Source organism: Quercus robur, chromosome 9, assembly GCF_932294415.1.
Source record: "Quercus robur chromosome 9, dhQueRobu3.1, whole genome shotgun sequence".
NCBI classification, from domain to species: Eukaryota; Viridiplantae; Streptophyta; class Magnoliopsida; order Fagales; family Fagaceae; genus Quercus; species Quercus robur.
Genome location: NC_065542.1, coordinates 44,125,353 through 44,144,009, shown reverse-complemented (window position 1 = coordinate 44,144,009; position 18,657 = coordinate 44,125,353). Strand labels below are relative to the sequence as shown.

The window sequence follows — 18,657 nt, the reverse complement described above, 5'->3', positions numbered from 1 at the left end:
CAATTACAATTAATTACACAAATATAGCTAACTCCATATTCATTCAATCAAATATATTTTGTAAATTATATTACTCATTCTTGATGTCCAAGATGTACGGAAGGTCTTCATAGCCTTATATCTAAGTCAGCAAGTGAGGGGACTATCCATGGATTTGGTATGAGTAGAAGGAGTCCAAAACTAACTCATTTGCTCTTTGCAGATGATAGCCTACTGTTTTGCAGGTCTAGCAGGAGTGAATGCTAGAAAGTTTTGCAAATTTTGGAGTCCTATGAAAGTATGTCGGGCCAAAAACTTAATCAAGGCAAAACTTCCATCTTTTTTAGCAAATCCACCACAGAGATTGTGAGGGCAGAAATCAAGGAAGCATTAGGAATGGAAGAAATAAAACACTATGACAAGTACTTGGGTTTGCCATCACTTGTAGGGAGGCACAAAAAAGCGAGCTTTGATTATATTAAAGAAAGAGTTTGGAGGAAATTGCAAGGGTGGGAAGAAAAATTATTGTTACAAGCTGGAAGGGAAATCTTGATCAAGGCGGTGGTCCAAGCAATCCCAACCTACACAATGTGTTGCTTCAAACTTCCACTTGGCCTTTGCCATGAAATCGAAGGGCTCATCCACAAATTTTGGTGGGGGGCAAAGGGACGATCGAAGGAAGATTCATTGGGTTAAATGGGAGGATATGTGTGAGCCAAAATCTGAGGGTGGTATGGGTTTTAAGGAGCTGCCCCTCTTCAATGATGCACTTCTTGCAAAACAGACGTGGTGACTGTTACACAATAAAAACTCTTTGTTCTATAAAATTTTCAAAGCAAAATTTTTTCCAAACTGCACTATTATGGAAGCTAAGGAGGGTCATGGGGGATCTTATGCTTGGAAGAGTATATTGAAGGGGAGAGAGGTCATCCAACGAGGGGCTAAATGGAGAGTGGTAAATGGGAACTCTATTAAGCTTTGGGGTGATAAATGGCTGCCCTCACTTACTGCCCCAAGTTTGCAAGGCCCTTTGCCAGCTGAATTGCAAGATGCCACTGTAAGTTCACTCATAAATCCCTTCACTCGAACTTGGGATGTTTCTATGCTGCCTAATGTGTTCAGCCAAGAAGTATCTGAGCAAATTCAGAAAATACCTCTAAGCCATAACATATGTGAAGATGTCCTCACCTGGCGCTTTGTTCAGTCCGGATAATATTCAGCAAAGTCAGGTTATTTTTTCCTCAAAACTGAAGCTCGGACCTACACTGCACCGAGACAACAGCAAACTGACCCAAATAAAACTCTATGGAAAAATATTTAGAAGCTAGCACTGCCTTGCAAAGTGCGAAATTTTCTGTGGAGGGCCTGCCGAAATGCAATTCCCACCAAGTCCAACCTGGTCCGTCGCCGTGTGATTGAGGATTCAACCTGTTCTCTATGTTCCCACCATCAAGAAGACGTCCTCCACTCCTTATGGTCATGTCCAAGTTTGGCACAGGTCTGGGATGATGATCCACAATGGAATTTCAAGAACACAATCAGGTTCCAACACTTTCCACAGCTTCTGCATCATGTTCTAGAAGCGGACTGCAATGTGGAATTTTTTTCAATGCTGGTTTGGACAATCTGGTATAGGCGGAACAAGGCCAGAACACCTCCTCTAGCTATGCCTTTAGACCTGGTTCCTCAGCGAGCTTTTGAATCTCTAATGGAGTTTCGGTCAGCCCAGCCAAGGAAAGTTTCAGCTCCTGTCAGACCTCGGATCAGGTGGACTCCTCCTCCTGAGGATTTCTACAAAATTAACTTCGATGCAGCTGTATTCCAGGAAGATAATAGAGCAGGTATTGGCGTGATCGTCCATGATAGTAATGCCTTCCCTTTCTCAGAATATTACTCTCCAAAATTCTGTTGAAGAACTAGAGTCTTTGGCGGCATGCAGAGCTCTTGAGTTTGCTTTGGAGCTCGGGTTGGATAAAGGAATTCTGGAAGGAGACTCGTTGACTGTAATGGCTGCTATTAAGGATGACTCAGCATCTCTGGCTTCTTTTGGTCTTCTAGTTCGTGACGCTCAAAGTTTGGCAGGCTTATTTAATAGTATTCGCTTTTTACATGTTGGTAAGGATGGTAATGCTGTAGCTCACAACCTAGCTGGACATGCACGTCATGTCATTGGTTTTTCTGTTTGGATGGAAGATGTTCCTATCCATACTCTTGTTGCTTATCAGGCAGATTTGCCTGTTACCTAATAATATTCATGAACTTCTTTCTCAAAAAAAAAAAAAAATTCTATCTAAATTCTAACATTGCCAGTAAACAAAGATGCTAGACCTTAATGGGATTGAAAAGGCAACACAATGCCAATTTAGACAATTGCTAAAATTATCACTTTCCACTATTGAGAGAGAGAGGTGGCTATTGTGTTGCATCTCTTAAGAAGAATCTACCATCTACATTTCTTTTGAAGTAAGGGACCCATAACAAAATAGATGTACCACGTTTAGAACATGCATATTTAGGAGATTAAAAGTAAAGGAAAATGAACCCGTCTAAAGTTTTTTGCTCTTCCTCTTGATATTGACTTTTCCAACATCATCCAGAATCGAATTTATGTACTCCTCAAAACCCTATAAGGCATAAAAATTAACATTTGAATAAATTTACATGTATTCACTTAAAATTGTGAAAGATGCTAAAAATTAGATTGATATCAACCTTTTAACCAAAATTCAACATTTTAATGATGTACATCAATCGGCAATTTTGCATTATTATAGTTGCAACATATATCTTTTTATTTGTGACAAATATGGTGCAATTTTGGCCATCAAATTTTACTCAAAAGCCAAGATTAGACAAACAAAAAAATTACAAGTTCACAAAGATTTCAAAGTTCTCAAGATGTAAATTTGACAATATCACCCCTAAACTTGCTTAATATACATAACCTATAGCAAAAATACTCATCATAAATGTTATTAAAAAACTCAAACAGTAAATTACAACCCTTTGCATAATATATATATATATATATATATATATTAAAAAGACTATCCTTAGCATTTTATCTTCAAAACATTATAAAAGGGAATGTTGTAAAAATTTGGAATGATTTACCTATATATAGCTTAACCATACTTGCTACACCATATAATTCAAATCAAGACGTTTGAGTTTACCCCCTCATCACTCAAACAGATTATCATCTAAAATTACCACTATCACGCAATATCCAATACAACCACTTTTAATAAGCACTATGAAAAGCAAATATATAACAAAATACTTAATCTACAAAAATCTGTAAAACCAAATCAAACACAAAGTCAATAATTTATCTAAAATTTTTTAATCTAGCCAAAGAATTAGACAAAGACATAACACATCCTCAGAAGCATAGACAATTGAGAGAGAAATCATCACTTCAGAATTAAATTCAATCCTAAACAACGAAAAGAACATGAGACCTAAGATTAAGATTTAAAACCCATTTTCTTTTTCCCAATATCAACAAATCTATATTAATCATTAAACCATTAACTAATGCAAAGTTAATCAAAATTAAATAACTGGATAAAATATTTTAACATAAAAAACAAAAGGAAGATATCATACCTGAAGGTCAAATGTCGTTTCCAAACTTTTCAAAATCTTCATACTTCTCCAGTTCCATCTCTACCTCTACCTCTACTTTTTCCACCAGTTCTACACCTAAAACACCAAAATAACCAAACCTCCTAAAATGAAGTCATTTAATGCAAACTTTTTAAAATTAAGTCATTAAAATTACAGCAAATGACTAATAGCAAGATCCTTTAGAAAACCAATTCTAGATAGTTCAAGGCTTCCAAAATTTGAGACTTTCAAGTTTCTTCTAGATTAGATAACTATAAGTTAGGCTAATTATACTCTTTTGGTAGTATTGCCTGGAAGATCTACTATTCAAACATTACAATGGTTCTAAATCAACCCTTATTCTATCATCCAAGTGGAATTTGGCCGGTAGCTTCGAAAAGAATTTGATTTGCAAAGGAGGCCACCTACCATTATTCGGGTCTCTTTCAAAGCCAGAAATTAGTCAAGAGCATTTATAAATATAATAAGTCTAGAGGATAATTCAGTGATATAACAATAAGGGAAGTGGCAGCATAAATAACATCTAAATGAATCTTATAGGGAGTAACAATTAGCATAGTTGCTCCTTTTGGAATTTGGATCAAACATATCTTTGCAGCTCTCCAAACCATTTTAAATCATAATCATATCATTGAAAAAATTAGAACACTATAAGAAGAAACTCAAGTTGTTATACTTACACACCCAATGGTATTGGTCCACTCATTGAAACAAGATCCAAATACCATAGACAGATAAAAAAAAAAAAAACAAATATAGCTCAAAATATCAATGTAATAACAAATTTGTGAAAAATAAAAATTATGCAGTAAACAAAAAAGGAAAAAAAAAAAAAACACCAAATTACCAAACAAAGCAAGATGCTAATCCTATCAAAAAAAAAAAAATGGAAGCAAGATGCTTTTCCACAAATCTATTGGATTGAATAATTTGCAGAAAAGATAAGCAATGAAAATCAAATAGAATACCATAGGGCATAGACATATCTTAGTAGAAAGAACATAAAGAAAACAGTTATTAGAAGAAAAAAAATAATAACAACAAAGCTATAGGTCATTGCTTTGTTAAATCTCTACCTAAAAAAATATCAACCAAAACCTATAAAGTAATCCACAATTGGCAAATTAACAAATCAAAACTCACTCTTTTTTTGGATAGGTAATCAAAGATTTATTGCATAAAAAAGGATATCATGTTCACAACAGTGAACACTCTAAACATTAACAAAGCAAAACTCATAGTTCGCCAACGTATCTAAAAAACCCCTTCATAACTAACTGTGCTTCAATTTACTTTTGCTTCACTGTTTTTTTCCTCAACACCCAGACAGATGCTCAATTAAAATTTTGAGAATATAACCCAACATGCCAAACCTAGCCTTTATAATGGAACTTTAAACAAAGGAATAACTCAATGTGAGGCCATTTGAAAGGCCACACATTTATAAACAACTGTTACTTATCTAACTCTCTCACGGGAACCTCTATTTTTAATAAGATCATTAAGTGACATATCCAATATAGTAGCCGTAAAATCAGTAGCCAAACTAATAGTCTTCGAGAGAAAAATGTGAACTTATAAAAGGAAAGAAATGAGAATAATTATTAACAATGTTACTATAAAAAATTAGGCACCTGAGGATTGAAGTGTAATGTGTGTGTATACTGCCAAGACACAAAGAAAACGAAGGCAACAACACAATCAATTCACTACCATTTCATTACACAAATCCAATATTCATCATTTGCATACCATGAATATTGAAGTTTCGAGGGAATCATCACAGTAATAGATCAGCGTGAATTGGACAGACCAATTTCATTATTGATTCATGTGTCTGTCAAAGTCTATTTATTAACCATGGTGGATCATACATCCCATTCACCTCAAGATTTTTAATGAGATCCCACTCATCTACGGTAGGTTATTCTAGCTTCTTAGTGAGTCCATCCCTCACTCCAAGGTTAACTATCTCTTCAAAACCTAATGAATATATCAAAAATTCTAAAACCAAAACATTCCCATAAAACCACAATACACAGTTTAGTTGCAAACATAATGTAATAAACCAATTTAAAAACAAAAACCCAATACAAATTGTGAAAACTAAAATGACATAAAAAGCATATTAAGATCCATTTAACAGGAAAAAAAAATCAACTGAAAGATCTAAACTTATATGTATGTATATTATAACTCAAACCCAAAGAGACAACAAAAACAGGGGTAGGTATATAAGAGAGAGAATCAGATCAAACATGTATTTCTATTTTTGCTTACTTTGAGATTGAATTCCAAGACTGAAACTTAAAATCCAGAATTCCAACAACAATAACACACAAAAACCTCTTTATCCAACATATCAGAAAATAGAAAATCAAAATTTTTGTATATAAAATGAGAATTTTTGTTTTTTTATAAAGCAGGGTTTTGATCGCTTACCTTTGCTGGGAAGAGCGTTGGTGAATGAAAATGTACGTAGTTGCGGTGCATGATGTGTCCTTATCCTTTATTTCATACTTGGTGCTTAATTATGGACCATCCCTTTGTACGGACCCATGTATGATTTATGTTTGTTTTCTCACCTAAAAGCAAAGATGAAAGATTCTTCTCAGTTGTCCCTTTCTTTTAAGTTCAACATGAGAGAGACATGAAAGAAGAAAAACCCTAATGATAAGAGTGAGATAGGGCAGTATTGCCATGTCTACACCACAATTTACGAGTCTAAATTTTCTGTCACAGTCTTTCTGCTCTACTATATACTCCACAGAGAAAAATATGCCATATGTCCATCTATTTTATTAAATGCTAAATTTATGACTTCTATTATTTCAATTACCTAAATATGATGGGTTATTTATTCATTTATTTTAGGAAATTGAAATAATAGAAGGCATAAATTTAGCATTTAATAAAATAGATGGACATGTGACATATTTTTATTTGTGGAGTATATAGTGAAGCAGAAAGAGTGAGATAGAAAATTTGAACTCCTAAATTGTGGCATAGACGTGGCAATACTGCCCTATCTCACTCTTATCATTAGAGGTTTTTCTTCTTTCATGTCTCTCTCATTATTTTTTCTCTATTTTCAATTCCTGGATCACATGGGGTACAAGCTTAAACATCTAGTTTTGTTGTAAGATTCTTAATATTTGGTGCAAATATCATGTTTATCAATATTTTGATGATTTCTAGATCATCTTTGTGCTGGTTAGTACTTATATTATTAATTAATTCACTCCATTGGCATATATGAATATGATGTTTCTTCCTATGAATGTCAAAGGAATCCAATTTGTGAAATCAAATTTTAGTCTATAAAAGCAATTGACCTTTTAAAAGCAATGTAGTGTACTATATCTTGAAATGATGCCTTGTTTGTGTTGCTGTTACTCTTTTTTTTTTGGTTGAGGACTATTTATGTTACTTTAAAGGAGAATTTTGATATATTCCTAGCTAGTTCATTCGGCTATCTTGGTAACTCTCTTTAGAATTTCCTGGCAATCACTTTGTAAAGTCTCAACATGATTGGGCATAACTAGACAACCTAATCATGTTTATAACAAATTCCAAGGGTATCAGTTGGATCCCTTCCAAACTGTTTCTAAGAAGGAATCCTGGGCTAAAAAATAGTGGCTCCATAGAGTCTACCATTCCCTTGCCAAATCTAGCCTTTCATGTTGGAGGAGATTTTTTCCGATAATCTCATAGAAATAAATAAAAACTACCTTTAATCTGGATTTTAAGGTTTTTTAGTTTTTTTTTTTTTTCTTGAAATGCTAATTAAATGTATACAATACTTTGATAAAGTAGTAATTCTAGTGTTACGCTTCTATTTACTCCAGTCTTCCAAATGATAGTTAATTTACTATACCTTTCTCCTAAATAACAAGAAGTCTCTTAGCAATGCTTTCCTTGAATTTTAAGATATTTAAAACTGGATGGTTCATTTTTTAAGATTCATGCTTATGCTTGCAAAGGACCAATATTGAAAGGTATTGTAGGGGATTTTAAAACTTAATTAAAGTGAACATGAAACTCGCAACTTGCAAGTCAAGCTCAATAGTCTTTAGTGGAATTCTTTCTCCCACTTGCAAGAATGTAGCATGCATGAAAATTTATTTATTAAAAAAGCATACATGAAAATTCTCATGTGTCGAGAAAATCAGTACATAAACAGTAGTCCACTTCTTTCTAAGGTGATATTTAAATGATCACCTTGGTTAATTACTAAAGAAAATGAATAAAGACATAAACATTATTTGTGAGCTAACCATCAATGGCTGGTTTTGGCTAAGAACCTATTTAACCATACACTTGTATTGTGGCCTACTATTAAACATATAAAGGTTCCTTCAAACACAATTCTTCCTTACTTACTGCTTCATCAGATCTGTATCTTTCATAACTGTTGTGCTTCTCTTGCTATAGTTTTCTCTATAATACCCTACAATTCAAGCCTATGCTCAAATCTAACTTGCAATGAGAAAAAAACGAGCCCTTCTAAGTTTCAAAACTATTACAAGTCCTTCAAATATGCTTGTTTAAGATTGCTATAGGTGGATTGGAATCTAACATGACAACATAGGTGGAAATCGGGTTGAGCTCCACCTAGGAATTAATACTCTGCTTATGAATATAGATTACCATTGGGTGGCAAGATTAATCTTTTTTTACTGGAGCTAGAACTACTAAATAAATTGAATTAATTATTCTATTGGTGAGGGCATTCCAAGCTATTTTGGTTACTTGGAGAGACTTAGACATCTTGGCCTCTCCTTTGCAGGATTTGGAGTATTCACTTCTCAGGAGCTTAGAAATTTATCACAGCTTTACTACATTAATCTATAGGAAAATGATCTTTATTTGAATAGTCTAGTGTTGGTTTCTCATCTTTCTTCCCTGTAATATTTTTATGCAAGTGGTGTCAACTTTCAAAGGGAAAAAGAAAAAAGTTTCAGGTAAATCAGCTCCCTTTTCTTTTTACATTATGGTCATCTTAATGCCAACTTTATGACATGCATTGATCCCTGAAAATGTCAATTTTCTATCCCTTGAAGAGCTTAATCTTTCTATTATTTATTTTTTTTAATAGTTATGACAATGAGAGATTTGAACCCTAGATGTCTCCGTAGGAAACGCCATGAGGTGTCAATTGAGTTACAAAGCTCTTGGCTAATCTTTCTATTAATCATTTTAGTGCCACAATAATAATTGGTAATAAACTTTCAAACCTGTCCTTAGACTCCAGTAATCTACAACGCTAAGTATCGAGTACCAAACCAAATCTTTGCAACCTTAAACATGTATTTGTCCAGCAGTCAGCTGTCTGGGAAAATCCCAGATTCCTTAGGTCATTTTAGGCATTTTGCTTAAATTTCTTTCTATTTACGACAACTTCTTGTATAGTCCCATCCTGAATCTCTTAGAAAATTATTAACCTTGTGGAAATTACATCTTCACACTCTATTGTCATGAATGTAAGCCCTAATGGGGCTCCCACTTTTGAACTCATCATAGTGAGTCCACACTTCCTGCATGGTTACCAACACAGAAACCTTAAGCAGTTAGACATCTCACAAATAGGAATTTCAGACAGTTCTAAACTGGTTCTAGGTACATTAATTGATTAATCTCCCTAAGAACAAACTTGATGGCAAATTGGAAATGTATCCAAGGTATTGCTAAATTCTGAACTCATTAACTAAGCTCCAACTGTTTCAAAGGTCAGCTACAACAATCATCTCCAAATGTTACAGCTTTGAATAATGCTTTTCTAGAACAAGATCCTCATTTTGTGCAAAAACATGATTAGAAATATGCCTGATAGTTCTGGACATATCAGATAAATCTCTATCTGGAGAACTTCATCATTGCTAGATGCATTGGCTATTTTTGACTGATTAAACTGGGAACAATAACCTTTTAGATGTGATTTACAATCACAACTCATTGGCTCCCTTATATAAGCTTGAACCCTAGTGCTAGAAAAAAAATAACTTCTTCATAATTGTACCTTTTTCATTACAGAACTATACACATTGTGGGCTCCTTAACCTAGACCGAAATATGTTCACAGTGAATTGTACCAAGTTGGATGGTTGAAATGATACTTGTCCAAACATATGGCAACTTGCTTCTTTTTTGGTACTGGATTTTTGCCAATTATAGCCTCAAGACATTGACCAAGTGTTCCAATGAACTTGAACCTTACATTTACATTTACTTTCTTTTCTCTAGAACTTTTTAAGTGTCTTTTATTATTCCATATTTGTAAGGAGCATATATGATATACCTTTCAAGTAACTCCCGTATCAGTTTCCACTAAGGTCTTACTGGATTTTGTTTCTTGAACTCATCTCAAAGTTGTTTGATGGGAAAGATACTTGAAAAAGTCGAAAACATGATATTGTTGGACTTCCCAAATTAAAATTGAACTGGTTCCTTGAAATATTGAGTGAGCTGGTATATAAGTTCAAGTCATCATCTTCTACATTCTAGACTTCAAAGATATGTCCTCAATGATAGTTGTTGACGTTAGAATGTAAGTAAAAGGAATCATCTTCTATGAGATATACTCCCAAAAATTATGTCCTTAAACAATTGTTTGGTATTGTTGATGTTGTAGGCACTGCACTGCAAATGTGATTGAATTCATATCTAACTTTCTATCTTGTGGGTTTTTATTTCAGATATATGTTGATACTAAAATGGGGCCAATATTTTCAATTTCTAGTATAGTTTTGTTGACTATTGCCATATGAAACAGACTAGGCACTATAAGGAGTTATTCTTCGCACATTTGTATAGTACAGTTTTGTACTATAACGCACATGTAACAAGCTAAAAGCTTACTGTTAGGACATATGTGATTCACTTGTTAGGAACTATGTCACTATTTTATGTAATTGGCTAATCCTTTGACAAAACACACTTTACCTGTAATTAGGTAGATCTAGGATGTGTTTAATACTTCGAGAAATCTTGTTTCAAGTTCAAGTGTTAAAATCATGCAAGTCTATCCAAGATTCAAGTGCAAAAAGTGCTGTTCATTAACGCTCGACTGCAAGCATCTATCAAGACCTGTAGAACTGTTCAAGCCCATGACTCGACAACAACTCGATAGATAGGCATCTGTTGAGGTTTATGAAGTTCTGTTTTTTAGGATTGTTTTGACTCCAATCCATGATTGTATGTTTGTGCTTTCTTTTCTCATAACACTAAACATATAAAAGGATTGTGTAAGGTTGAATTTTATCAACCATCTTGTTGCCTTTATTCCGTGCCAAATTTGCTTGTATTTTAGCAATTAGTAACCCTGTATTTAAGTGGGAATCATGTAAGGGTAGTGAGTGAAAGAGTGTGAAGAAATGCTCAAGATTGTGCAAGGATGTAGAGACTCTTCTCTGGGACTCGCAGCTGACTCACGACTGGCAAGCCGCCAAAGCTGGCACACGTGTGAAGCATGCAAGGGAGTTGAAGAGTCATGCTAGCTGTTGCACTACAGGACAAAATTCTCAAGCTAGACAGGTCGTTAGCTCGCGACTTGAACTCGCGACTCAGTCCAGTCGCGAGGCCAAGTCGCCAAACCACCCTGTTTGGGAAAAACTGACTCTTTACATTCCTTTCTCACCCCACTATATATAGACCATTATACCCACGAAACATAGAGAGCTTTCAGAGAGAATTTTGAGAGAGAAATCCTAGAGAAAAACAAGATTGATTCATCCACAATCTTCACATAGAGACTCTTCAAATTCCTCTACTCTCTTTCTCTCCATTGTTACATCCTTGAGAAGTACATTACCAAAACCTTTTCTCACCATACCCATATCTATGAGAAGGCCATTTGGTGCTTTGGAAAGTAGTTAAGGGACCAATTTCATATTGGTTGATGCTATGGTCAAGTAGCGGAATCCGGTAAACTAAAGAAGAAATAGGTTCGGCGTAACCTCGTTGGAGTAGGAGCTTGAAGGGCTTAGGTACATTGGATAGATTAGGCTTGGAGGGTCTTTTACTGTTCATGTATCCCAACTACATTCTTTAGTGGATTATTTACCGCTTGGAGGGTGGTGGAGAGGTTTAATATTGAGGGCTTCGGTTTCCTCTTCGATAACACATCATGTGTTGTCCTTGTATTTGCATCTCTCTTCCCTTAATTTTTGCCATTTAATTTCTACTGTGGATGTAATTTTATTTGGTTTAGATTGTTTATCAATTCTGTATTAAGCTTATGTTCATATTCCGCACATTAATTGTTTAATATTAAGCTTGAATTGGTAATTTGTAAATTGGGGATCTAAACGTTCATAGTGTTTTATACACTAATTGAACTTTCAAATTGTTTTAAGGGTCGTTAAAGGTGGAACAAGTTGCACAAGTGTTAAGCAAATCTTGTTCAAGCGAATTGTGACCGGAGACAGAATTTGCCCTAGTTCATCTTTCTTGTGAAGAAGCTGTTGTGTTTGTGCATCGTAGGGTTTTGTAACCAAGGAGCTCCTCAATCTTCATTGTGTGATGAACTGAAGAACTTTGCAGCCAACAACCTTCTCTAGTTAGTGATTGAAGCCGCGTACTAGGATTGGCGCAATTGGTTAATCACGTACTAGGAGCCGTGCATTACAAGGAGAGATTGTCACTACAGAACAAGTCCAATTGGATATTGGGGTAAGGGTTCAACTGTAGGTTGGTATAAGGTACTGAGATTCCTTTACATGTAACCGTTTGTTTTGATAATAATGGATTCTCGGGAGTGGTGACCTTAAAATCACTCAATGGGATTTTTACCGTGTTGGATTTCCTCATTCGTAAACAAATCACTGTGTAAATTTATTTTCAGCTGCATATTTAGTTTATTGGTGATTTGTTTGTGCTACCACGCGTTTGCATGTTAATTTGATTAATTAATAAGCTTGACTAATTAATTAATTAATTTATCACAAGGGGTTAATTTGTTTTTGGCCTATCACTTACACTATGGCAATAATATTGATGATTGCAGTTCTTTGTTGTGCATGCTTCGGAAGGTAGCTCTAGTTCATGCTTTTCAAGCGGCCAAAAAGATTAGTTTAAAATTGTAGTAGGTCTTATTACCTCCTGAATTTGTTTTAAACTGTGCTTGAATAAATTGCTAAGGATTATGATTTCTACATGTGGTATGTACAAACTATTTATAAATGTAGTGGAAAGTCATTTCACTTTGCATAAAAAAGAATAGAACATTAGGTTATTTGTTTATATCTTTCCAATTTTAAGTAAGTTTGGAGACAACTAGATTTACTTATCAATTCCTCAAAACGGGCTACTTCTTTTTCCCCCTTTTTTTCTAGTCAAGGGATGGCTAAATCCCTAGTTAGGGGGGTGGGGGGAGGGGGGGGGGGGGTGAAGTTTTTGATGTGCTAGCAAACATGATTTTTTTGACAAACAACCTAAAAAGTACTAATCAATATAGGTGAATACATAGTGTGACATCATACTACAAGTTTAGTATAACCCCATACAACACTACAAAATAAAACAGTTCAAGGGACAAAAACAATGCTCACATAATGTAATTGTGTTTTGTAGTTGATAGGAAGGGCTAAACATCAGAAGGGTGGAAATGAGAAACAATTAAAGTGCTTGCCCTTTTATAATGTCAAGGCTCGTTTCACTAGGATCTGTTGCCTGCAACTCAACTTGAATGCGGTTAGGACATATGTGATTCAATGTTAGGAACATATGTCAACATTTTATGTAATTGGCTAATCTTTTGACAAAACGCACTTTACCTGTAATTGGGTAGATCAAGGATGAGTTTAATGCTTTAAGAAACAAGGTTTCAAGTTCAAGTGTTAAAGCCATGCAAATTTGTCCAAGAATCAAGTCAAAAAGTGTTGTTTATTAAAACTCGACAGCTAGCATCTATCGAGATTTAAAGAGAGCTGTTTCAGCTCGTGGCTCGATAGCTAGCTCAATAGATGGCTATCTATCGAGGTTTATGAAGTTCAATTTTTCAGGACTATTTTTCATCCAATCTGTGAATGTATGTTTGAGCTTTCTTTTCTCACAACCCTAAACATATATAAGGATTATTTTAAGGGCCATAAAAAGGTGACACAAGTTGCACAAGAACACAATTCCATAGTGTGAAGAAGAGTGTGACCGGAAACCTAGTTTTGCCCTAGTTCATCTTTTTCTTGAAGAAGTTACTGTGTTTTTACACCGTAGGGTTTTTTGACCAAGGAGCTTCTTGATTGTCATCATTTGGATGAATTGAAGAACTTTGTAGCCAACATCCTTCTCAAGTTGGTGATCAAGTCACAAACTGGGATTCACGCAATTGGTTAGTCACGTACTGGGAGCCGTGCATTAAAAGGAGAGATTGTCACTACAGAATAAGTCCAATTGGGTATTGGGGTAACGGTTCAACTGTAGGTTGGTATAAGGTACTGGGATTTCTTTACTTGTAACTGCTTGTTTTGATAATAGTGGATTCTCGGGAGTGGTGACCTTAAAATCACTCAGTGGGGTTTTTGCCGTGTAATTTTTCCCTATTCGTAAACAAATCACCGTATAAATTTATTTCCCACTGCATACTTTAGATAATTGGTGATTTGTTTGTGCAACCACGCGTTTTGCATGTTAATTTGATTAATTAATAAACTTGGCTAATTAATCAATTAATATATCACAAGGGGTCAATACATTCTTGGCCTATCAATGCCATCCATATCCCTCTTGAATGTATCCTTGGAGCTAGCATAGACCATCTTACTTCTCACCTTTGATGTATTAGGTGACTTGAAAAACAAAAGAGGTGAACTTTCTTAGGCACCATTACATACTAAATTGTTTATTGTTTTGGCCTTCAATATAATCGCATGCCTCTAAAGATATGGCCTCAAGCCAAATATAAATTGGAATCCAGTTTCTAGTTTCATTGTGTCATTAGTATTTTGAGTACTTTCATTACATGGGAAGCAAATTTGCCCGAGTGTTCTTTGAGTGCTAATCAAGATTAATTACACATGGTACCTTTATTCTTTATTTCAACACGCTACTATGTACACCAAAGGAGAAACAATAATCTTTATGCATATAGACTTGTTTGAGGAAAAGTAGAATTACCATGCAATGGAAAAAATCTTGCTTTTCTGGCAATTCTCATCAGTGATGAAATCAAAATCATAGACAGCATAGCGGCACTCATTGGTAGGCAGATACTCAGTAAAGTCCTCATAGGTTTCATCTAGGCTTCCTAGTTTCTCCACCACCACTTCTTGATCCTCAATCTTGAAAATAATAAACCGGTAATTCCTCTTCGCTTTTGACTTCACGAACTTCAATTTACATTTATCATGCACAGCCATTCCAAATGCTGCATTCGCCTAACCCAAAGATTTTATTTTGGTAGAAGGAAAGAAAGATATGTATCAATGATAGAAGGCCTAATAGAAATCATCATGCATATTATACAATAAAGATAATAGGATTTATTTGTTTCAGATGAAAACAATATCAAGAAATGCATAACAGCACTTGGTTTAGTATATTGTGTCATAATTTATTGGACAAAGCATATTGTCATTACTAGATTGCATCACAAACAAGTGGACTTGTTTTTTTTTTTTTTTTTTTGAAGTCAACAAGTGGACTTGTTTTGATAGTGGCATTAAGTATAAGAGATGATAGAAATAGCTACCTTCTGTCCATTTTGTAAAAATGTTGGCACCATGGAATGCAAATAATTTTACTCTTCCATGCAGTGTGTACAGGATGTGATCAATAAGTTTACATGTCTAGAATATTTCCAAAACTAAAATAACAGGAAGCAGCAAGCAATGTTCATTTTGGAGAATTAGAGTACATCAATCAATCTATATCTATCTATCTATATATATATATATATATATATATATATATATCTAAAAGATGCTTGTAAGGTTGAATTTAATCAACCATGTGTTGGCTTTATTCCATGACAAATTTGCTTGTAATATAGCACTTAGAAACCTTGTATTTAGGTGGGAATCATGTAAGGGTAGTGTGTGAGAGAGTGTGAAGAAATGCTCAAGACAGTGCAGTGAAGCAAAGACTCGCGGCTAGGACTTGCGGGTGGCTCGCGGCTTGCAAGCCGCCAAAAGTTGCTCACGTGCAGAGCATGCAGGGGAGCTGAACAGTCACGCCACCTGGAGCACTACACGACAAAAATCCAGACTGGCCATTAAGTTAGCTCGCGACTTGAACTCGCGACTCAGTCAAGTCGCGAGGTCAAGTCGCCAGCCAGCCCTGTTTTTGGAAAAACTGACTCTTCGTATTCCATTCTCACACCAGTATAAATACCCCTCATTCCCACAAGATAAGTGTGGCTATTCAGAAAGAAAAACCCTAAGAGAGGTTTCTTCAAAACACCCACCCAATTAGAGAGAGCTACTCATTCTTAGAGAGAAACCTTTGTAGTCTCTTCTCATTCCCTCTCTCATTGTCATACCTATTGAGAGGAGATTTCTATCCAAACACTACCCACACCAATTTAGAGTGTTGAGTGTTTTTGGAGTTTTGGGAAGCATTGGAAGATGCCAAGGATGGCGGATGCTACGGTCTAGTAGCGGAATCCGGTAAGCTAGAAAAGAAAAAGGTTCGGCGCAACCTCGTTGGAGCAAGAAGCTTGGAGGGCTTAGGTACATCGGGTAGATTAGGCTTGGAGGGTCTATTGCTGTTCATGTATCCCAACTACATTTTCTAGTGGATTATTGACCGCTTGGAGGGCGGCGGAGATGTTTTACGCCGAGGGCTTCGGTTTCCTCTTCGATAACACATCGTGTGTTGTCCTTGTGTTTGCATCTCTCTTCCCTTTATCTTTGCCTTTTATTTTCTGCTGTGGATGTGATTTATAATTGGCTTAGATTGATTTCCAATTCTGTTTATAGCTTTTGTTCATTTTCCGCACACTAGTTGTTTGTCATAAAACTTGAATTGGTTATTTTGTATTTTGGGGTCTAAACGTTCAAGGGTGTTTATACACGTTTTTGAACTTTCAATGCTCATTAAAGTAAAAAAAAAAAAAACAAATATTTTAGGTTTTCTGTGAATCACTATTGTGGGTTCACCTTCCTAGACACGAGATTGTTGCCCAAGAAGTAAGCCTTTGCCAAATGGACTATAGTCAAAGAGTTTGGAGTCAGCACTTGCTTTAGGTCTAGGAACTAGCTTTAACGGCTTACAAAGGTCTACGTACCAAATATAGGTTTGAAGTTAAGGAACGTCTTGAGAAGGTGTTATAACAATTAACAAACAAGCTACATGAGCTACTAGATACTGCCCATAAAAGAGCAGAGAGATCGGGGGCTTGCAGGTGGCATACGGAGGAGGAGAAAGGGACTTTTAAATTCTCATGAACTTCTCCTAGTGCCCTTAACCCAATCCAGGTATCCTTGGATTATTCCAACCTTTCACCAGAAGATGATTTATCGTCACGATGATAAGGTTGACACTTTAGTCCATATTTATTTTTCGTTATTTTCTTTTCCTAAAGTCATTTTAGTGGCCAAAGGGATTAGTAATTTGACTTTTAAATCTATAGTGATTGTGGTTCAAGATCAATGGTAACAAATCGAGTATGAAAAGGCCCAATCGAATGAAAGCCCCAGGTGGAAGTACAAGATTCGAAAGAGTTCAAGAATAAAAACCTTGGATTTATCCTCGTTTTCTCTTCATTTCAATTCACATTCGCTCGCTTTCGTTCTCAATAATTCATATATATATAGTCAACCAAATTCATCTGGCCCGTGGCCGACCACTATTAGTGTTTCTACTGGACTATATATTTAGATAGGAATTTAATTATTAAAAGAGTCCTAAATCCAAATCATGCATTTATTTCATTTTTAAAATGACATACAATGAAATATCAATCACATTAGATTATAGCACATAAGGGAGAAAGTTATGTATGCATAGACATGAATCAAGTTCCAGGTTGGGCCAAGTCAACCGATATTTGCCACATGATTTTCTTAATTAAAAAAAAAAGTATTTGCCACCGGCTATGTCATGCAACAAATAATTACTTGATGTGAAATGTATTATTTTAAATTCACTACCTATATTAAGAAAGACTTCTGCTCAACAAATTGATAGTTGTTTAATAATTATAAAATATACAAATCCCAACATTACTAACCAAAACAAAATAGCACAAACACAAAGGAGTTTAGACTACCATTTAAAATTTTAATTAAAACAAACACACAAGTTTCACTTCTACACAATATCAACGTCAAAAACAAAGAACAAAATTACAAATTCACCATTGGATAGCTAATTTGAAAAAATAAAAACATATAAAAAATTTACACTCTTGAAATCTAATTTCATAATTTAATATTTTGAAAAATAATCTAATAATTGTATTTAATTTTAAAGTGCACTATATTTGGCACTCTATTTCAATTTGGGAATATACATCGAAGTTTGATTGTTTACTTAGTTATACATGGTTTCTTTTATGAGGATCATGTCATTGTTAAATAACACACACAAAACATCATCTTTTATTTTTGGCTATGGACTATTAAAAAATAGTCCTAAACATCCATAATTTATGTTAATTTCATTGATATACTTTGGTTTCACTTTTTTCACACTTATGATTGCTTCTCATAAATGTCTATAATTTCAAATATATGTTTTTGACTCTACTACAACCAAATTATTTTGGCAAGTATTTTGTCATTTGATATCTAAAAATCTTTATTATCGCATTATTCAAGTGAAATTAATGTCACAATCATTCATCTTTCAAGTCACTTGCATAAAACTAGATAAATGTCTCACCACACGAGGGTGTGGCTTGATGGTAGAAGTCCTTATTTCAGCACCCAAAGTGAAGTGGTTCGAGTAATAACTCCAGCAAGACCCATGTGGTACACATAGTATTATCCATTGTTGTTATGTAGATGGGGTCAATGAATCCACACCAGAAACCCTTTTTTTTAATTAGCAGGAAAAAAAACTAGATAAATGTCTCAATTGTTTTCTTGAGACCATAGTTTTTGAATA

At 34.8% G+C, this 18,657-nt stretch overlaps 1 protein-coding gene across 1 annotated transcript; it reads right to left on the bottom strand.

Annotated features, from left to right (window-relative positions):
• Positions 1-13,227: 13,227 nt before the first annotated feature.
• On the bottom strand, positions 13,228-14,989 carry LOC126700225 (actin-depolymerizing factor 7-like). Its single transcript, XM_050398259.1, has 3 exons — positions 14,725-14,989; positions 14,321-14,397; positions 13,228-13,301 (listed from the first exon to the last, which is right to left on the bottom strand). The coding sequence occupies exons 1-3, from the start codon at positions 14,964-14,966 to the stop codon at positions 13,228-13,230; spliced, it is 393 nt and encodes a 130-aa protein (XP_050254216.1). The 5' UTR covers positions 14,967-14,989.
• Positions 14,990-18,657: the final 3,668 nt, after the last annotated feature.

What these genes read in the sequence shown, in the direction of transcription:
- LOC126700225 (XM_050398259.1), bottom strand. Translation starts at nt 14,966, where the DNA reads ATGGCTGTGCATGATAAATGTAAATTGAAGTTCGTGAAGTCAAAAGCG. An exon ending in AAGATTTTTTCCATTGCATG is followed by an intron (nt 14,398 to 14,724) that starts GTAATTCTACTT and finishes TTTGTTTTTCAA; the next exon opens with GTCACCTAATACATCAAAGG. An exon ending in ATTCAAGAGGGATATGGATG is followed by an intron (nt 13,302 to 14,320) that starts GCATTGATAGGC and finishes TATGTCCTAACC; the next exon opens with GCATTCAAGTTGAGTTGCAG.